At 58.0% G+C, this 19,924-nt stretch overlaps 10 protein-coding genes across 10 annotated transcripts; 4 read left to right on the forward strand and 6 right to left on the reverse strand.

Annotated features, from left to right (window-relative positions):
* Positions 1-192: 192 nt before the first annotated feature.
* On the forward strand, positions 193-1,254 carry KRP23_9329 (Reticulon-4-interacting protein 1-like protein, mitochondrial; the record flags this gene model as incomplete). The annotated part of the gene is made up of 1 exon (XM_067894871.1): positions 193-1,254. One exon carries the CDS (start codon positions 193-195, stop codon positions 1,252-1,254), a length of 1,062 nt encoding a protein of 353 aa, XP_067742507.1.
* Positions 1,255-1,460: 206 nt separating this feature from the next.
* KRP23_9330 (NADPH-dependent alkenal/one oxidoreductase, chloroplastic) lies at positions 1,461-2,459 on the reverse strand (the record flags this gene model as incomplete). The annotated part of the gene is made up of 1 exon (XM_067894874.1): positions 1,461-2,459. The coding sequence occupies one exon, from the start codon at positions 2,457-2,459 to the stop codon at positions 1,461-1,463; it is 999 nt and encodes a 332-aa protein (XP_067742508.1).
* Positions 2,460-3,200: 741 nt separating this feature from the next.
* Positions 3,201-4,751, reverse strand: KRP23_9331 (Endoglucanase A; the record flags this gene model as incomplete). Its single annotated transcript, XM_067894875.1, has 1 exon — positions 3,201-4,751. The coding sequence occupies one exon, from the start codon at positions 4,749-4,751 to the stop codon at positions 3,201-3,203; it is 1,551 nt and encodes a 516-aa protein (XP_067742509.1).
* A 1,242-nt stretch (positions 4,752-5,993) lies between these two features.
* KRP23_9332 (putative 1,4-beta-D-glucan cellobiohydrolase C) lies at positions 5,994-7,154 on the reverse strand (the record flags this gene model as incomplete). Its single annotated transcript, XM_067894876.1, has 2 exons — positions 5,994-6,336; positions 6,394-7,154. 2 exons carry the CDS (start codon positions 7,152-7,154, stop codon positions 5,994-5,996), a joined length of 1,104 nt encoding a protein of 367 aa, XP_067742510.1.
* Positions 7,155-9,543: 2,389 nt separating this feature from the next.
* KRP23_9333 (uncharacterized protein) lies at positions 9,544-10,848 on the forward strand (the record flags this gene model as incomplete). Its single annotated transcript, XM_067894877.1, has 1 exon — positions 9,544-10,848. One exon carries the CDS (start codon positions 9,544-9,546, stop codon positions 10,846-10,848), a length of 1,305 nt encoding a protein of 434 aa, XP_067742511.1.
* A 590-nt stretch (positions 10,849-11,438) lies between these two features.
* Positions 11,439-12,323, reverse strand: KRP23_9334 (39S ribosomal protein L46, mitochondrial; the record flags this gene model as incomplete). Its single annotated transcript, XM_067894878.1, has 1 exon — positions 11,439-12,323. One exon carries the CDS (start codon positions 12,321-12,323, stop codon positions 11,439-11,441), a length of 885 nt encoding a protein of 294 aa, XP_067742512.1.
* A 175-nt stretch (positions 12,324-12,498) lies between these two features.
* KRP23_9335 (uncharacterized protein) lies at positions 12,499-13,465 on the reverse strand (the record flags this gene model as incomplete). Its single annotated transcript, XM_067894879.1, has 2 exons — positions 12,499-13,197; positions 13,283-13,465. The coding sequence occupies 2 exons, from the start codon at positions 13,463-13,465 to the stop codon at positions 12,499-12,501; spliced, it is 882 nt and encodes a 293-aa protein (XP_067742513.1).
* A 213-nt stretch (positions 13,466-13,678) lies between these two features.
* Positions 13,679-14,311, forward strand: KRP23_9336 (Cortactin-binding protein 2; the record flags this gene model as incomplete). Its single annotated transcript, XM_067894880.1, has 1 exon — positions 13,679-14,311. The coding sequence occupies one exon, from the start codon at positions 13,679-13,681 to the stop codon at positions 14,309-14,311; it is 633 nt and encodes a 210-aa protein (XP_067742514.1).
* Positions 14,312-14,393: 82 nt separating this feature from the next.
* Positions 14,394-15,702, reverse strand: KRP23_9337 (8-amino-7-oxononanoate synthase; the record flags this gene model as incomplete). The annotated part of the gene is made up of 2 exons (XM_067894881.1): positions 14,394-15,345; positions 15,410-15,702. 2 exons carry the CDS (start codon positions 15,700-15,702, stop codon positions 14,394-14,396), a joined length of 1,245 nt encoding a protein of 414 aa, XP_067742515.1.
* A 2,276-nt stretch (positions 15,703-17,978) lies between these two features.
* KRP23_9338 (Heat shock factor protein 1) lies at positions 17,979-19,412 on the forward strand (the record flags this gene model as incomplete). The annotated part of the gene is made up of 1 exon (XM_067894882.1): positions 17,979-19,412. The coding sequence occupies one exon, from the start codon at positions 17,979-17,981 to the stop codon at positions 19,410-19,412; it is 1,434 nt and encodes a 477-aa protein (XP_067742516.1).
* Between the last annotated feature and the right edge of the window lie 512 nt (positions 19,413-19,924).

Genomic DNA, 19,924 nt, shown 5'->3' on the forward strand with positions numbered 1-19,924 from the left:
ACTGATCTATGCAGCGGGGACGTTGTCGATTGCTCAGCAAAATGACGTTCAGGGCGTGCGTACCCAGGAGATTCACCCAAGGCCGACGGTCTGGATGGATGGCCCTAGCGTAGTGATAGTGCGGCGTCTATCGCTCATTCTTCAAAACGCTCAGTCTCGCTACGACTCCCCACCTCCCATTGCCAGACAACCATGGCTGTCGTCCAAGGACCCAACAACGCGGTCATCGCCAACACGGCCCGCGCATGCAAAACTGCCGGCAAGTTCACCACCGTGCATGCTACCTACCGTGCCTACCAATATGTGAAGTACGGAGCACCTGATGCTGAGCTTCGGCTCTGCAAGAACGTGCCGCTGACACCGCTTCAGCCCGCACAACTGCGCATCAAGGTCCACAGCGCAGCTCTCAACCCCGCAGACCAAAAGATCATGCAAGACTTCGGACTTGCCGTCACCGGAAGTCAACCCTCCGCCGACAAACCCTTCGGCATGGGCTTCGACGTCGCCGGCACCGTCGTCGAGACCGGAGCCGATGCCCACCAGTTCAAGGTCGGCGACGCCGTCTTCGCCATGGCACCCTACTCGGACTTTGGCACGTTCGCCGAGTTCGTCGCCATCGACGAGCAGTTCGTGGCGCTCAAGCCCACCAACGTCACGTTCGACGAGGCCGCCAGCCTCCCGTACGCAGCACTCACCAGCTACCAGGCGCTGCACGAACACGCCAACCTCAAGGCGGGCGAGCGCGTGCTCATCCTGGGCGGATCGACAGCGACGGGCGTGGCGGCCATCCAGTTGGCGCGTGCCATGGGAGCTCACGTGCTCGCCACCGCCAGGGACTGCCAGGACCACCTGCTCGTGCAGTCGTTGGGTGCCGAGAAAGTGATCGACGTGTCAAAGCAGCACTGGGTCGACGTCGTGGACGAGCACTCCGTGGACGTCGTGTACGACTGCGGCGTGGAGCGCAAGGCGTGGAACCGCGACGCGCAGGCTGTGCTGAAGAAGGACACGGGTCGCTTCGTGACCATCAACCCCATGATGCAGCCGCGTCCGGCCAAGTTCGGCGCCAAGTGCATCGGTGAGGTCATGGTGCACGCGAGCGGCTCGCAGCTGAAGGAGCTGTCAGGCTTCGTGTCGTCTGGGGCATTGAAGCCCGTGATCGACTCCGTGTACTCGTTCGACCAGCTTCTGCCGGCTCTGGCGAAGCTCAAGTCTTCCAAAGTGTGCGGCAAGATCGTGTTGAACATCACGCACTAGATTATCTGCATTTGTCTCTTGTATTTCTACACTTCTCCATTTTACTTTTGTAGTATTTAGATGAATACCATTGATTTTACTTTCAGAAGTTCTTTACAGAAACTACGAACGTATTCAACTCGAGCTGGAGTCAACACTTTCTTGGAGGAATCCTGACTGATGTGCGATTTCATTCCTTCAAACGCACCGATACACGCACGAGGTCATCACGCCTGGCTTTCGGGGTTCACCTTGATCACCAACTTGCCACGCGAGTGCCTACCTTTTAACTTCGTCAAGGCCGCGTGGAGCTTCTCAAACTCAAAGACCGTGTCAATCACCGGCACAATGGCGCCCTTCTCAAGGTACGTCGTGATCTCATCCAGGCTCTTTGCCGTCGGATACACCAACATGTTACCGTGGTTCTTGGCTCCAAACTTGGCAGGCTGCACGGGCTCCGTCATCGGCAAGAGCGACACAAAGCGCCCCGTGTTTTGCTTCAGGATCAGCTGCGCATCCGTGTTCCAGGCGTCCGCCTCCATGCCACAGTCGTAGATCACATCCACGGAGTGAGGTTCCAGCTCCTGTGCCCACTTCTGCGTGTGATAGTTGATGACACGTTCTGCTCCCAGGCCCTTAATGAACTCGGCGTTCTTGGCGCTGGTCGTCGTCACCACACGAGCTCCCAGAGCATGAGCCAACTGGATGGCGAATATGCCAACGGCGCTGCTACCTCCGATAATGAGCACCTTCTCTCCCTTCTGGAGCTTCGTGTGCTCCACAAGAGCCTGGTAGCTAGTAAGGCCAATGAGAGGGATGCTAGCAGCCTGGTTAAAGGTCAAGTTCTTGGGCTTGAGTGCCACTAACTCCTCGTCGAAGAGCGCGTAGTCCGCGACGGTGCCGCACGCGTCGAACGGCGTCATTGCGTACACTTGGTCGCCCACTTGGAGGCGCTTGGCCTCACTGCCGACTTCCACGACTGTGCCAGCCGCATCAAACCCGATGCCGAACGGCTTCTCCGGGGTCGGAACTTTGCCCGTGAAGCTCTCGCCCGCCACCTCCAGCAGGATGTAGTCGATGGGGTTGATGGCGGCGCTGGCCACTTTGACGCGCACTTGCTTGGGGTCGAGCTCCGGACGCTTCACGGACAGGCGGAGCTTGAGCTCCTGCGCCTGCGGGCCGTACTGGTCGTACTGGTACGCACGATACGTCTGTGGAACGGGCATCTTAGAGGAAGATCTTCTGACTTAGTGTCGCTGCGGAGCTGCAAATTGAAGAATGAGGTCGGGCACCGTTGTTGGGGGAGGGTACGCGAGCCGTTCGTAACCCCCCAAGATACCGCCTCGTCTTTAGCAACCACGTTGAAGTGCCTTTGTACCCTCGTTGTCGCTCCACTGGGCCTCGGTCCGAGTGGATGAAGAAGCACTTGTTGCTGCGGTTGCGATCAGCGTCGACAAAGTGCGTCGCTCCAAACTTTGCTGACAGAGCGGGCACCTTGGGAGGCAGCAGTGTGATGAATCGACCGGTGTTCGCCTTCAGGATCAACTGCGCGTCGGCGTTCCAGGCGTCTGGTTCCATGCCGCAGTCGTACATCACGTCCACCGAGTGGCTCTTGAGCACTCCGTTCACGGTGGACTCCACCCACTTGTGCGTGTGCTAATCAATCACTCGATCCGCCCCAAGGATTTGACAAGGTCCGGCGTGAGCCAAGTGAACCCCGAAGATGCCCGTCGCACTGCTTCCACCGAGAATGAGAACGGTCTCACACTTCTGCAACTTGCAGTGCTCAACCAGCAGTCGATGACTACATGCCACCTTGCCGAAAACAATAAAGGTATACCGTTTACACTTCGTCTGAGGAAATCACCAGCGCATTCATCAAGGCAATTGCGAACGAGGACGATGATTTCACTGCAGGGAACGCGTCCATTATTTATCATGCTTACCAAACTCATGTTACTCCGTATCTAGAGGATGTTGGAGTCTCGCGCAACAGCAGTGACCTGGGGACGGAAATCGACAATAGTTGTAGGCAGCGGCCTCAACGCCGAGCCTTCTGGTGTCTTGGCGCCGCTCAACATCTTCTTCTGGCGCTGACGGACGCCCACGATCACCGCAAGGGCCACCACTGCAGCAGCCACGAGTGCAATCAGGATAACCACACCAGTCCCCATCGTGGAGGTACCGGAGCTCTCGGTCGAGATCTGCTGACTATCGGACGACTTCGACACTGGTGTCGGGGGAGCGTTCGGCGTCGGAGTCGACGCTGTCTTGGTCGTCTGGAGGCTAGTCTGAGTTCCAGTCGACTGCTGGGTGGCTTGTTCAGCGGTCGACGGTGCCGCAGTAGCAGCGGCAGAAGATGGTTTCTCGCCAGCCGTCGAGGAGGGTGCCGTAGCATTGTACATGTCAGCCTCTTGGCCCTGCTGTTGCTCCTGCTGCTGGCTTGCTGACGAAGTCTGTGTTGTAGGCGACGAAGCGCTTGACCCCGACACCGTGGAGCTGTGCACTGTGCCGTCAATCGCGTCGAGGCCCATCTCGGCAACCAGGATGCCTTGGTTCCAGAGGGACTGGAACAACGCGTCAAAGAACACACCCGCACCAGGACCCTGCATGGAGTCCGACGTACGGCCCTCGCACGTGCCGTCACTGTCTCCCGGCGGCTTGGCCCAGATGAAGTAGTCGACGTTGCCGATCCCCGTGTCGCTCGTAGGGAGAGCTCCGATTCCAGCACTCTTGACATTACACCACTCCTGAGATTGAGGGCTGCCATTTTTGTTCCTGCTGGTGTCAAACACACAGTGAAGGTCTGTCGATCCAACGGCGCTCTGGAAGTTGCTGCAGAGCTTCGACAGGGTGTCCGTGGACTGGTAGTTGGACGTGTTGAGCGTGATGCCCTTCACCTTGTTGGACACAGCAGACACGAGCTGCTTCACGATATTCGCCACCGCAGTGGAGGTGGCGGGGTACTCGAGGGTCCAGTAGCCCACATCCAGGTAGATGTCGGCGTTCTCGTTCTGGGACAGCAGACCGATGGCAGTCTGCAGGTTGGCCAGGTAGCCGGCACTCTGGCCGCAACTGGTGCTGTCTGCGAGTAGTCCGATGGCATCCGGCTCGAGGATGTACAGCACCTTCCTGTTTCCGATGGCCGCCGTGAGCGTGTTGAGGAACGTCGCGTAGTCCGAAGCGGAGTGTACGGTGCTCCCCACCGCCGACTCCTTCGCGGCGCAGTCCTTGTTGGGCAGTCCGTAGACCACGACACTGATACGAGAGTCTTCGGGACACGTCGATACGAGATCTGCGGCGGTCTGAGCATAATCTCCGTTCTCCGTGCGGTCCGAGTACCAAGTGGCAATCCCGTACTTCTCCAGCGCCTCGATGGCGAACGCCGACGCTGGGTACGCCGACTTGGCCTTTGTGTAGGTCACGGGTGGCAACGAGCACAAGGTGTCAGCAGCCTGAACAACCCCTAGCGCTAGCAGGAACGACACAGCCACCGCTGAACGAAAGGAGTGCAGCATGATCGCGCAGTTGCAGTCCAAGCCGCACGAGCAGCAAATTGGTGAGTGCTGTCGAGCATCTGGTGCGACTGCATGGCGGAGCAGTTCGAGGCACAAAGAAGTTCATGAGAACGTCGGTACCATCGCAAAGTACTATCCTGGCCAATCCACGAGACAGGACCATGACTCGCGCCCAGATGGAGCCCGCGGTGACTGCAGCTGGCTCGACGAGCGTGTGGCCTTCACCCACAGGCTCTCGATGGTGAAGTTCACCGTCGAGAACCTTACGACAAGACGCCCTCGACGCGTTCGCTGCTGGCAGTACGTACACGACGTAACCATGGGGCCCGTCACTGACGGCGTCAGGATGCCACCTCGAACTTTCGACGCTCAAGGTGAATGCAGCTCAGACGGTTGCCAGGGCATTTTCGTCTAGATACAGCATGGATAGCCCAGCTCAACTTCGTGCTGAAGCCATGGAGCTCCTCCTCCCCATTCAACTCTCACGGCGTGCAGCACCATGCAACAATTGCAAGTCAGTTCTAATTGAACGAGGCGCTACAGGTGAGGCAATCGATAGCCTAGACAAGAACGTCAGCATCGACAATTTTGGCTGTACATACATGTAGTAGTTTATACCACTATTCTACGGTAGTAACTCATATGTAATATTATAATGTTTTAGTAGTTCTGGGCCATCCAAAAATCTACTACTCTTATAGTAAACATTTAGTGGGAAGTTTGTGTGTTTCCCCCTAGTTAAAGTCGATCCAACAGAGAACAGTTCGTTGGACGGGCCCGCTTGAGTAGTCTTCCACACCTTGCGAGCAGTTTGTCGATGCAGAACCGCATGAGCAATCCTCCGCACCTTAAACCAGAGCGTATCGGCCAACCTGCGTGGTAATTATCCAAATTCCACCTATCCTGGTACCAATTCGCCCACCCTTTATGAACATCGTCAACCTAACTGCTCGAACACCAAGCTGTTTACCCATGTTGGTTTGTAGCCGTGGTATTCAAACCATTGCTGTATGGCTCCGGAAACCTTGATCACATTTACAGTGTACCTGTGCGATTGGAAAGTGTGAGCGAAATGCGTGCCTTGAAGCCATTTCTCTGGTCGGCATTGATATGTATTATAGTACCAGTGCTGTATTAGTCTAGATGCTGAAGAACGTCCTGTCACATGTAGATTTCTTGGATATGTTGAAGTACTATTTTTGCAGTCGTGGTTTGAAGTTCCAGTCGTCATTATTCTTGCACCTACCAACCCCCAATCTGTAGCATGACCAACACCACCGTGAACATCCAAGTAGCACGCGAAGTAGGCCATTGTGCGACGCCACCCGATGTCTCGTCGTTCGGGTCGTAGATGGTGTCCATTTGCTGGGTGTTCACGAAGTACCCCTGGTTCCAGAGCTTGATGAAGTGGTCGTTGAAGAACTCGCCAGCCGCGGGTCCGCGCATGGCATCCGCCGACTGGTCCTCGCACGTACCATCGCTGTCTCCGGGGGGCTTCACGTACACGAGGTAGTCGATGTTGTCCATGTCCGTGATGTTGGTTGGCGGCGCACCGATTCCTGCTTTCCGCACGTTGCACCATTCACTGCAAGAAGTGTCAACACTCTAGACTTTTTAAAGCTAGACGTTCATGAAAACTCACCTGCTTGACGCGTTGAAAAACTTTTGAAAATTGCGAGAGGAGTCGATGATACAATGGATGTCCGTGGATCCCACCGCAGTCTGGAAATTCGTACATAGCTCAGCGATCTGAGTGGTGGACCGGTAGTTGGAAGTGTTGAGCGCGATGCCTTTCACGCGACCAGCCTTCGCGAGCTTCTTGACAATTTGGGCCACGATGTCCGCCGTGTCAGTTTTCTCCAGTGTCCAAAAGCCTACGTCGAGGTAAATCTCGGCGTTCGGGTTTTTCGACAGAAGCGAAATTGCTGTGGTCAGGTTGGTCTGGTACCCGTACTCTTCAGCGCAGCCCTTGTTCGCTAGCAGACCCACAGCGTCCGGTTCCAGAAGATAGAGGACCTTGCGCTTGCCAACGACAGTCGTCAGATTGGTGATGAACTCTTTGTAGTCCCTGCCCGTTTTCACCGTGCTGTTGCCGCTCGAGTACCCGGCGTCGCAGTCCTTGTTGGGCAGCCCGTAGACCACCACACTCAGTCGCGAAGTCTCTGGACACGAATCGACGAGGTCCACTGCAGTCTGCGTCGCGTTGCCATTGACGTCACGGTCCGAGTACCAAGTGGCGATGCCCATGCTCTCGAGATGGTCGAGCGCGGTGGCCGAGTCCGGGTACGCCTCCTTTGCGGCTGCGTAGTTGACGGGTGGAAGCGAACACAGGGTGTCATCCGCATACGATGGTTTGCTGAGCGAGCCCAGTGCGGCCAGGAAGAGCAGCGGCAGCTTGGCCATTTTCGTCGAGTTTGGTGGCTGTCGACACTCCCTCTGCTTGGAGACTGGCCTTTTCAGGTGAGACGGTCGTGAAAGCGTCAACGTCGATCGTACTGTCCAATTTTTTTACATGTGCTCCCTGCGAGACTTGATGCGCGTATCCATTACTTGTCAAACCTGATTTTTTGCTGGTCGAACGGATGCGCAAAAAAGCTGAAGCAAGGAGCAATTCCCGCATCAAGCTTAAGACTCCAGACTGCTCACCACGGACACGGAGGTGGACACAGAGGCTGGGCGACAGCAGCGGAGCAAGCAGGAGCTGGGAATTCTCAACTTGGAGGCGTGAAGACGAACTTATTCAAGCCTTTGAGCTGTTATCACCAACCGCAAGCATCAGGACAAAGCGCGGGGGAGGTTCGCAGGTATTCGAGAATGACAGTCCCCAGGATGTGGACGTCCTCCTGGAGTTCATTACATGTAGTGACGTTCTGCCGCTCAAGAAGAAAATCCAAGCGTTGCTAAACGTCAAGAAGCCAATGGGGGGATCCAAGGAGCCCTGAAAATGTCCAGGTGGCCCGTCAGATCCAGCGCCGGATCGAAGAAAAGGTGTCTATGGAGAACGACGTTGGCGAAGAAAGAGCTTTGAGCAATGAAGAGGATAGCCACTCGACAGCATCCCACACTCCTCCGGCGTTAGGAGAAAATGAAGGTGACAACTCATGCCGTTGACTGTTTGCACCCTACCTGAGTTCAAAGTGCGAAAGCAAGTAGTGGAACCAGCTAACATCACATCCGGTCGTGGTGATAAACGCTCTGGCATTTCCAGCGCCGTACATCGCCTCCCATGCCGTTCCACATCGTGGCTCGGGGTGGAGGTCGGCTCTCGTGAGGTAGTGTTGGCCGCGCCGACGATCACGCCTCCCTCTGGCCTTGGGCGGTGAGTGCAAGCATCAGAATGAGCACAATGCTCTTGTCGTTGCCCTCGTAGCTCATATTACAATAGATGCGGAACAGTGTGCTGCGGGTGGGCACGTCGGGGCCGAGCTCTCCGTCACCTACGACACAGATTTTGCCAGGAAAACTGCAGCAGGAGTAACAACAACAGACTCTGAGCCCCAAGCCTGGATGTTGAAGTTGTCGTCATGTGGTCCACATATTATTTATGTGCTGGACATTTGAATCGACACGTTATCACTTCAAGTTGCACTCGAAGTATCAGATTGGACGGATTACGGCGCACATTGACGGGGGCCAGCGCCTGCGAGGCGAGGGTGTTGCACGGCAAGGGCTCCGATATCGCCCGGTTCGCGGCCACGATGCAGAGCACAGCTCCATGAGCAGGTCGTTCAGGCATCCTAGCCGACCGTTTGGCAAAGCTGCCGCAGCTGCGAGCGTGTCCTACTGCAGAGAGCCCTGTCTCCAGAAATATGGCGCTATGTGTGCTCCGCAACCAGCGCCAATGGCTCAGCCAGTGCTACGTGCCCTCGCGACCGACGTCAGGCGTCAAACGGAGCAGCACTGCTAAAAACAAGCCGAGTGGGCATCCCACGCCCCTTCGGGTACGAAACACCAGAGTAACGACACCGAGATCCGTAGCCATGTTTTGCGCTTCGGGCCGCGACTAGCTCGTAACGGATGAACACCCTGCAACTTTCGCAGAGCGCCACCAAATTTTGCGCTCCGCAAAGAAAAGGAGACGGAAACGTCGAATGTCCTCGTGGATCGCTCATGATATGCCAGCGCGATGTGACGCAGCCTATTGCTCGCTTATCGAATATTCCGCTGTTTTCCTTATCCGCGGCATGATCACCACGCTGGCGCGGGCCAGACGCCTTTCGAGAACGCTGACGCGCTCCGCGTCGTGCAAAACCCGTGGACAAGCGCGGCCAGCTGCCGGTCAATTGACACCGAAGCTGACCCCGGAGCCGCACCAAGCAGCGGAGCCGGTCAGCCGATGGATAGTCGTTCGCCAGCTCCGGGGGCGGAACTATAGAGCCGTCCGAATCTACAGAGAAGGCTTGACACGCAGTCCACCGTCTGAGCGCCAAGATGGCCACGGCCTCTCCCCATAGCCACAAGTCGCCGCCGTCTGCTGCGTGGGTTTCGGGCCGCTCGAGGCGGATCTCGCGCGAGAGAGCAGCCGGCCTTGCAGTTCCGCCACCCGCTTTTTCAAGCAAAGCCCAGCGAGAAATTTACACTCGGCCCGCTTTGCCCTGATTTGGAAACCGCCCGACAGCCGTTGCCAGCAAAGCTTTTTCATGGTTTCCTGTCATTTTGAACAATATTTTTCGAGCTCACCTTGGGGCTTTGCAGGCAGAGAGAGAACGTTCTCTCATTTTCCATCTCGCGGCCCAGCGCGTAAGCGTCAATTCGAGCGTCTCGTCACTTTCAGCGCCCGCTCTCTACCTGCATGCCAGGTCAGTTCGTCGACGTCGTGGCCATCGCGTCCCCCACAGCGCTCGCGCCCAGCCTCAAGGAGCTGGACGCGGCGCCGCTGGCTGTTCCCGTGCGCGAGGGCCGCTCGCAGTCGCTATCGACGCTGCCGCGCCGCGCCTCCACGGCCAGCGTGCTCAGAGTACAAGACAACCAGACTGACACCTTCACGGAGGAGGAGGAATGCGAGTTCCAGCGACAAACGCGCGCCCGACAGGCGCGACGCGCACTCAGCTCCGGAACCGGCAGCTCGCTCAGTCTGTTACAGCAGGAACTCGGCTACCCACGGCGCGCGCGCGTGGGCGTGGACGGCCAGAGGCATCGACGCGGATCGTTGCTCGAGACGGCCTTGGAGAACACCATGGCCAAGCGAGGCCACAGCAGTAGCCATGACAGCGGTCGTGAGGTGCACAGCAGTAGCAGCAGCAGTTCAGGAAGCACCAGCGAGTTGCTGAGAACGCGGTCCGTGCCCGAGCCGGAAGAGGAACTGCAACTCCACTACCATGGCCGCAGCTGGACATTCAACTCGGCCACGTGCTCGCCACGCAGCGACGCCGCAGGTGCCGCCTTCGAGGATGGACGCGCACAGGATGAGGATGAAGAGAACTTTATGAACTACCGCAGCGCGTCCGTCACGGGGTACAGCCGCGACACCGACGGAATCGTCTACTATGAGGTGATTGTGCGCTCCATCGCGCACGGACCGCTGTCTGCCTACAAGGTGCGACGACGCTACTCGGAGTTCCGTGACTTGCACGCAGCCCTGAGCAAGGTCATGCCGGTATCACACAGGAAGTTGGCGTCCGTCACGGCCATGGCCAGTATCAGTGACGACAACAACGACGTGGAAGACTCCTCGGTGGGCCTCCGTTTCTCCATCACAGACTGCGGCGAGGACAGCGAGCCGACATTACCCCCGCTACCGGATAAAGGCGGCGTGTGGAGCTACCTACAGTTCGACAGCATCCCCCTCCTCGAACGTCGAGCCAAGTACTTTCACGCAATCCTGGTATCCGCTCAGCGGCACCCGGCAGCGCGTGCGAGTCGACTGCTCAACGACTTTGTTGGTACCCCGCCCGACCTCGTGTCCCTGCACTCCAGCGTCGAGAACAGCTACGTGAGCCTGAACCGCTTCGCGGCGCCAAAGCTGAGCTTCGACATTGAGATCCAGGAGAGAAAGGAGAAGGCCAAGAGTATCCGTCGCCGCCGCAGCTCAATCAAACGGCAAAGCTTCACCGGCTCGCTCGATGCCGGCTTCAACAGCCCCCGCCCGTCGCAGTAGACGGCAATCAACCGCTCCGCCACCAGGCGAGACGCCCACACACACATCCACCAGCACCTCGGAGCCGTTTTGGATTTTTCCCATCTTGTCGAGTAAGTCGATGCCACACCGGCGTTCGTTTCGTGATATCCCACTCGTATTCTTATTCATGTCTTAGTCTGTAAATTGTCAAGAAAAACACATAACGAGCGTCTGCCGTGGACTTGCGTCTTCGTCTGTCTGTCTTGCTTCCCTCCGCGACATGGAGAGCGTTACGACAGGAAGCGTGATGCTACCATTGCGCTCGAGAAGAAAGTCGGCACTTGTAACGCCACTATCGGACCTGCAACAACAAACAAATGCTTTCTCATCCCGGAGCATGCAACGACCCACGCGTGACTTCTATCTCGGAATCGGTTCGGCTCTGTATTCGCTGTCTATTCGCTGTCTAGAAGCGAAGGGGCTCGACGCCACTTCACATGCTGTGCTCGCCTAGCCTCGGCTTTCTAAGCAAGGCCCAGCGCTCGCACGCGCTTCTTGAGCGGCTGTCTACAGGGATCCATCAAGGCGAAGAGTCGAACTAAACAGAGCTACGGTGAAGGATGCGCGCTTTACGGCGGCACCATCTTCTGGACGTAGTCGGCGATCTCGGGGTCAAGGTACTCCGACAACTCGTCCCGGGTCACCCAGAGGTAATCGCTAGCCTTGTCCTGGTTCAGTGCCACATCTCCGTACAGTAGCTGCGACTTGTAGAAGAACACCTTGGTGCCATCGAACTCGGCATCGTCTTCGTGCAGATACTTGACGTAACCCATGGGGGCGTTGCCCACGGGCGTCGCCTCGAGTTCGTCGCCCACCGTCTCGCTCACATGTCGGAGCGCAGAGTCGCGCATCTTCTCGGCGTCCTGCTTGTCACCCAGAGGGAAGAACCACGGGTACTTGGCGTCCTTCTGGTCGTTCTTGACCAGCAGGAAGACGCGGCCCTTGAGCGCGCGGTTGAGCGACTTGCGGTTGTTGCTGGCGTCGTCCTCCGTCTCGCGCGGGGCCAAGTGGAAGCCGGCGCCCACGACCTCCTCGGGGTCCTCGGCCTCGTTGGGCCACGGCGCCTCCTCGGGCGTAATGTGCGTGGTGCCGGGCTCCATGAACCAAAAGTCCTTCTCTAGTCGCTGGTCCTCACGCAGCGCCTTCTCGTGCTGCATGACCTCGAAGTCCACCTCCCAGTCCTTCAGGTCGGGCTGCACCACGGGCAGACGCTCTAGCACGCTAGCACTCAGCACGCGCCACTTCTTGCCGTCGTCTGCGGGCGGTGACACAAGGAAGTTCTGGCGCTGGGCCTTCTGACGAGGCTGCTGGCGCGGCGGCGGCGGGTTGCGCTTGCGCTCCTCGATCTTGGCCTTCTGACGCCATGTAAGGCGCTTCTTCTGGCCCGAAGCGAACGCGCGCAGCTGCTGGGACGCCGGAGCGGCGCGCGTCAGGCTGCCACGGAGCGCGAACATGGCAAAGAGAGCGAAGCTTGGATGCGCGTCGGAAGGCGTGTGTGGCCCAGGAAACGCGCTGGTTGGATATCGGTAGATACCGATATATTTGTGTTTTCTACATAATGTGTGACGTGTGCTAATAATCTGCGACGTGTGAGAATTGGCTTGGCTTGGCAAGTTGCCAATGCTCTCCCTACATCTCTTTGTTGAAGAGAGGGTGGTTGTAGCGGCCAGGCACCTTAGCGCCAGCTTCTGAGGTTTTGGATCTGCTGGTAGCGACAATGTTGCGGCGAGCCTCAGAACCTGCGGATCGAGCGATGGCTGGCGCACTGCGACGGTCTTGCACGCCCTTCGTCCACGAGTCGATCTCCACTCGGTCTTGTTCGTTAAATAGCAAACGATGTCGCGTGCCAAGCGCCAATACGCCCTCCACGATTGTGGTAGCCCATGTGACGCTCAGTTTGCTGTGCAGTGTGCGCAGCAGCGGGATTAACTCCGTGTGCAGTTGCCGAGCTCGCTCCTCTTCGTCCTGGCCGTCCTTACTGCTGACCATCTCCTCAAACCGAAGCTTCACCACCTTCGCAGCCTTGTTGAACTGGTACGTTTCGTCCGTAAAGAGCAGTGCGTGCGTGATGGCCAAGAACTTCCACTTATCCAGTTTCCGCTCCCGATCAATTCGATCGCCGTCTTCAACTTGCAGTAGCACCTCACGATTGGCATCCAAAGTCTCGACGAGTGTCCGGAACTCCTTTTTGCCGCTCAGCGTCTCCCCCTTTTCATCGATCACCTTCGTCAACGTTTTCATGAAGAGCTCACTCGTCTCGGGCGTCAATTGGTTCGAGATCAACTGGCAGAACAACGCGCTGGCCTTGACAAATTTCTTGTCAACAAGCTGCCCGAAGAGCAATAGCAACAATCAACCCATACGCGTTAACAAAGTACAGCTGGTCTACCACCATAGCCCATTGACACTTTACCATGTATCCCTCGAGTTTGACTACCGTCGCCGGCAGATCCAATGGTTTTTTCTCCACTCGCTGCCGCTTGGCCGCTTCCTTATTCATCGTATCATCGTACTTGGTCGCTTCCGTCTCCTCTTGTCGCTCTCGCTTGGTCTTCTTGGGCAGCTCCAAGCCGCCGTACAGGCCACCACTGTCCATCGTCTTGTTCCACACCTCGTTTAAGTATAGTCCCTAGACCACTCCGATACAGAATATGTCATTCCCTCGTGTAGGTTTTCAGTTTTGCCTACGCGTAAGTCTCTCACAACGTCAGCATCTTCGGAGGACGCGTCCTATTTCACGACGAAGCCCATCGACTCGACGACCCACGAATACGCCCGCATCAACGTGGGCGTACAATCTCCCGGCCGTATGCAGATCCACCCGCTGGCCCTAGCGCTGGGCGTCGTCGGCGTCTTCATCCTCGTCTTCCTCGTGGCCGCGTCCTCCTACCAGAAACAGCAGTTGCAGGTCATGGCCCGCAAAATGCTGCGCAAGAAGCGCAAATCCGTGACCGACGAGGATCGAGTGGGCGTACACCCAATCGCTGACCTGCCGGGCTTCGCCCGTCAAGCAGCCGAGGCGGGCAATGCGCGCGTTGTCAAGCGCTGGGTGCACTCCACGGACAGGAACGTGGACGCCCGCAGCGCTGAGAACCTCACGGCGCTGCACTACGCAGTGCGCGGCGGCCACAACGAGTGCACGCGGCTGCTGTTGACGGCCAATGCCGACCCGAACGCGATGGACGAGCGTAGTATCACGCCTCTGCATTTGGCGGCGCTGGGCGGCCACGCTCTGTGCGTCAAACTGCTGCTGGACCACCACGCCGACCCGTTCCGAGAAGACGTGGACCACCACTCGCCGCTGTTTATCGCAGAGCAGAGCGGCAATATTGGATGTGCACGCTTGCTGCAACGAGCGATGGCCAAGGCCGCCGTGCAAGATGATGCATCCGTCACGCTGCGTTCCGGTGCAAGCACTGCGCGCGTCGACAATGCTGTGTAGAACTGCCGTTTTGTTGAGCTCAGAAGCTTATCCAGCAATACACGTCCCAAAACCGTCTATCCTGCTTACATGCCGACGCTTTCTATAGTTTGGAGTCGCGACGCGCCTCGAACATGGCAGCTAGCGCGTTCACCAGCAGGTCCACTTCGCGACGGGTGTTGTCGGCGTGAATTACGATGCGAAAGCGCTCGGCACCTTTCGGAACCGTTGGAGACCGGATGGGGATCACGCGAATGCCCATAGCGTTCATCTGCTGGGAGGCCATGAGCACGCGGTGGTTGCCTTCAAACACGACACCTTGGATAGGAGAGTCACTGGCCAGCAGTGCATCGCGCGGGATGCTCGAAGTGTTGTTTACTTTCTCCTTGAAATATTCGACTAGCTCAATCACGTAGCTGCGTAGCGCATCAACCGCAGCGCTAGCGCTGAACTCGTGCACACAGGCGACGGAAACAAGCTGGTCGAATGGGAACGCTGTGGTGTAGATGAAGGACCGCGCGTAGTTGACCAGATAGTCGATGAGCACCTGAGATCCGCACACTACAGCACCGTGGCAGCCCATCGCTTTGCCAAAAGTGTGGACACGGCACGCAAGCACATTCTTGTACTTCTTTTCCAGGCCAAGGTCGCGTACGACACCAGAACCTTGGGGGCCGTAAACACCCGTGCTGTGGGCCTCGTCGACAATGAGGAACGCACCCACCCGCCCACAAAGCGCAGCCATAGTCTCCAGTGGCGCAAAGTCTCCATCCATCGAATACAGCGACTCGATCACCACATACACGCATGGGCTCTTCGCATCGCTCTCAGTGGTAGGAGACAGATACGTTTGCAGTTTGTGCTCGAGGTCATCTAGGTCATTGTGTCGGAACGCAAACGCTCGGCCCATAGCGTACGCACGACTTAGCCGGATACCTTCGTGGCAGGAATTGTGCACCAGCTCGTCGTACAAAATCACGTCCTCTTCCTGTGGTACACAAGACATGACCCCCACATTGGCTGCGTAGCCTGAGTTGAAGAGCAGCGCTGCATCGCTGCAGTTCCCAACACACTTGAGTCAGTCCGTAGCTCCCGAAACAATCCCAGACTGCGCCGTACCTGTTGTAAAACGTGGCCAGCTCCTTCTCCACCTGCATGAACAGCCGCGAGTTGCCTGAAATGAGGCGCGAGCCCGTGGCGCCCAGCATATGCGTGTGCTGCTTCTGCAGCTCCGCCTGGCGCGTCTGCACGAGCTCCTTCAGCGGCTGCGAGCGCGCAAAGCCCAGGTAGTCGTTGGAGTAGAAGTCCACCGCCACAGGGGCGGCCTCGTCCGGCACCTGCAGCGTGCGAAGCGTGCCCACTGCGCGACGGCGCGCCAGCGCCCAGCCGAGCTTCTCGTCCACCCGCGACATGGAGCAAGGTCCCAGATGATGACGTACGTCGATGTGGTGTACGAGAACACCAAGTCGGTCACTCACCGAGATTGAGAATCCCTTACACCACGGTGCAGGATTCACCGCATGAGAGGCCAGACTCGTCGAGCTACCGGTAATTCCTGCTGGCTCAGCATGCGCTCGCTCATCAAGTAGATGCGGTCGCACACGTAACCGCAGCGCGGGCACCAGAAGACCTTCTCGCGCGGCTGATTCTCCTACAGAGCGAGCAGGTCTTGCTAATGCATGTAGTGCACGATATGTACGGCTCCGTGCACACAATCAGTCGGCCGCCGGTCCTGGTCACCAGCATCGTCCTGAATGGCGACCAAGGTAACATCATCCCAGACGTCTTCTGGCTGGACTCAGACCATCTGAAGTCGCGGGAGACTCGCGAGAGGAACCCGCGGCAGCGGCAGCGGATGAACAAGACGCTATATACTCGACGCACCAGAAGATCAAGCGCAGAGTGAAGGACTTGCACCAGAAGGTCCGCGCCGCACTTCTGGAAGAACCATCAGCCTCCTCAAAGCTTCTGTCCGTCTCGTCCAGGCGACGTTGCCCCATACGTTGCAGGCACCATCGTACTGTATACACTTGCAGGCATGTTTTCGAAGCCGTGTCGGCGGAAACTGTGTTGTGCCACAGCACAGTAACTGCGACTGTCGGTGCCTCAAGTCACGCTTGCTCGAATTGCTTGCTCGTAGTCAGCGCTGCCACTGCGAGTCTGCAAGTCGCAGGAAAGCAGGCGAACACTTCACCAGCGCTGATGAACACAAAACTGTTCCGTTGGCTGGCGACGGCATCGCTTGCACCATGGTCGTCATATACACAGCTTCGTGGTCTGCTTACACCCTGAGCTGCTGGGCTCCGGGGCTGGCCTCGAGCACCGTGGAACCACACACCGAAAGCAATATCGAAGAGCTCGTTGAAGATGTGAAAATGGAACAGGCAAATGGGCCATTGGTTGACAGCCAAGATCGCCACAACAAAGTCTCCACTCAGGTCCCGCGTGCAGCGCCGCTAGGAGGACTGCCTTGCTGAGGGACACTGCACTACTGCACTACTGCACTACCGCCTACCTTCCCGGGCAGCTAACACGGGATCGGCGAGTCGCCGACGGCGACGCACGCAGCGTCGGCGTCCCTGTCAGTGCGGGCCGCCACTGCTTTCCCGCCAAAGCAAACGCACGCTGATTTCAGCTCATAGAATGGGCCTGGGGTCACCTTATCCAGCCATGTTTCGTCTACCATTTGCTGCGTCTGCGAGAAGCTCTCGGTGGGGGCAATGAGCGAGCTCAGCACTGGCGGACAGCCGAACAAGCAGGTCAGGCGCTGCTGCTGCTGCTGCTGCTGCTCAAGCAATCGTCTCGAGCGGTCGGCTGCGGAAGGACAAAGACAGCGAGCGAGCATGCGCGGCCACGTCGGCGCCGACCTGGTCGCTTCGGCCCGCGGCCCGCCTCGGAGCTCTCCGTGCGTGGGCCTCTGGCTCCAGGCGGTGTCAGCCCCGCGCGGCTGCGAGGGCGTTCGAAAATCCGCCAGCGCTGATTTGGGTCTCGAAAAAGGTTCGCGGCGCGTTCGCGCAAAGGGGACTCGCTGTGTAACGGTTACACAACCGCGGGGCCAACTTCAAGCAGCGATTTTGTATGCGACTGGGCTCCAGTGAGCGCGCGCATCTCGAGGCACGTCACTTCCTGGCTCGCGACGGCAACGGCACGGCACGGCACAGGACGGGCTTGAGTTGACTGCTCGCTCGCTTGGGCTCGAAGCTGCCAGTGCGCTGTCTGCAGCCGTGTGGACCGCAGTAGCGGCAACTGATGGCCGCGGTCAACGACACGTTGCGGCCGGAGATTGTCGCGCGCGGACGAACGGCAAAGGCGTTTCCGCTCTGCTGGCAAGAACCGCACCCATTGCAACGCTACTGCCAGTGAAGGTCTCAAATATCTCCGTTGAAAAGGCTGGCTGGCGCACGCGGGCCAAAGTTTGCCAACAAATGCCGTGTATACTGAGACGTAGAGTGAGACTCAAGAGAGCTGCTCGCACTGTCGTCCGATAAGATGCGAAAGTATCTTGCGCCTCGTCTCCCGTCACTGGGACGCGATCCAGCGGTCGCGGCCGCTGATTGGCCCGCATACATTTTTGCCGTGTGACCATCAGCAGAACCGGCAGACAATGCGCTCTCGGCGTGGCCGACCTCTTTCCACGCTTTTCAGGCTTCATTCGCCGATTTTCAGCCGTCAAGGTAGTCAACCGCCCATGCCGTCCGCGAAAACCGCCCGCCCGTCGCCAGACTCGGCCCGTCCGGGGCCCGCCAAGCGCGCGCGACTGGCAACAAGCCTCAAGAAGGCCATGCCGGCCGACGTCGCCGAGCTGCCGGCCCAGTTGGCGGCCTCGTCGACCGCCTGCAAAGTGCCCAAGTTCCTGCGCTCGCTGTACGCGATCCTGCAGACGGAGGACCCGCACATCATTTCCTGGGTGCAGAACCGGGAGCTCACGCCCAACAGCGTCACGGCCTTCCACATCCTCGAGATGGATCGCTTCGAGCGCGAGGTGCTGCCCAAGTACTTCAAGCACCAGAAGTTCGCCAGCTTCCAGCGCCAACTCAACAACTTCGGCTTCCGCAAGTGGACGAAGACCCAGTCCAGCGGTGTCTGCACCTTCAGCCACAACTGCTTCCCGCCGGACCTCTCGGCCCCCAACTGCCCCAACATGTCCATTCGGGATCAGTGGCGTCAAAAGAGCACTCAGGTGATACCCCCACCGACCTCAGCCATGGGCCAGTCAGCCAAGAGACGCATGCTCAGCAACGGCACCGCCAAGGCAAAGGACAAACAGCAACAGACAGTCAGCGCAGCTCCGTCTCGTCGGCGTCCTGATAATGTACAGGTTCAGGATCGCGACTTGGGCGACGCGTCCCCGTTCGCGGAATTGTACAGGAGCCCCAACTCAAATTCCAGCATGGAGAGCAGCGCCTTTCGTCTCACTCTGAGCCACCAGCCTGCTTTGAAGAAGCTCGCGCGACCGAACGTCGCCATCAAGCAGGATACTGCGGAGTCACTCAACGGACTGGAAGCCTTTTGTGACGACTCGTTCAAGTTCATTCTACCGCCGCTACAGCCGCACCACCTCCTGTCGGCTACACCCAGGAATGCTGCTCCTCCTGCGTCATTGACGCCATCATTCTCGAACCGCAGTGACCCCAAGGCATCTCCAGCTTTGGGTGGGTTCCGGTACTCGTTGACTCAGGTGATCAACAGCAACAGCACGCCGACAAACTTCTCCGCCGACGCGGGCTTTACGGGGAACGGGTACAAACCGTTCGACTTGAAGCATTCAGATACCCAGCCTCATCCATACCCGTCCGTTACGGGACATCACAGCAGTGCCAACGGAGCTGCGGATGCAGCAGCATTGCAAGGTGCCTTCCTGGAGCCTTGGATGTTGGACGCACAGGTGGCGTCGTCGAACTTGGAGTTGGGCTCATTTCCACTAGAATTTGACTGCAAGAACGAGTTTGACTGGCAAGAAGGATCGGGTAGCAGCAATTTCCAAGGCGCCGCAGTCATGCCTGCATCATCTGCGGCAATGGCCTCTGCCTTGTCGACCAAGGAGCTGTGCCACCAGCAGGACCACGGCGTGCCGTCCAACACGGAAGAGTTCGGCTTGGAAAACCTTCTCTTCGCTGAGTAGGCGGAGAACAAGTTCGAGAACACAGAAACAAGCAACACGCACCAGCGCTGTCAACGAGTGCGTACCAACACCGAGGTGAGGCCCTCCCTGCATAGTAAGAAGAGCTCAGATAATCGGAGTAGCGTGTAAATGTAGTGCGTACGTGAGCAACCACGGCGAAAGAACGATGACAACATGACAAGCATAATAAGAAAACACCGAAGCTTTTTTGAAATGGAGATAAACCGCGACGTAGATCTTCGCCCGACTTGCATGCGCTTGATGGAGCTATGCTGACGTTGCCGTTGTTGGAGACGATGAAGTCTGTCGGCCTGGAGGTTGGGGTGAATGCTTCAAACGGACTACACCTTCGCCATCGCACTCGGAGCAATTGCGCTCGAGCACCATCGAATTGTACAGCACCTTCTCGATGCGGTGGCCCTGACAACGCGAACAAAGCTGTATCGATGGGCGGCGCGGCGGCTGGGGATTGTTCTGTTGCTGCTGCTGAGCCCACTTATCCAGGAAACCAC

This window comes from Phytophthora ramorum (assembly GCF_020800215.1).
Source record: "Phytophthora ramorum isolate Pr-102 chromosome Unknown Phyram_PR-102_s0008, whole genome shotgun sequence".
Classification (NCBI taxonomy): domain Eukaryota; phylum Oomycota; class Peronosporomycetes; order Peronosporales; family Peronosporaceae; genus Phytophthora; species Phytophthora ramorum.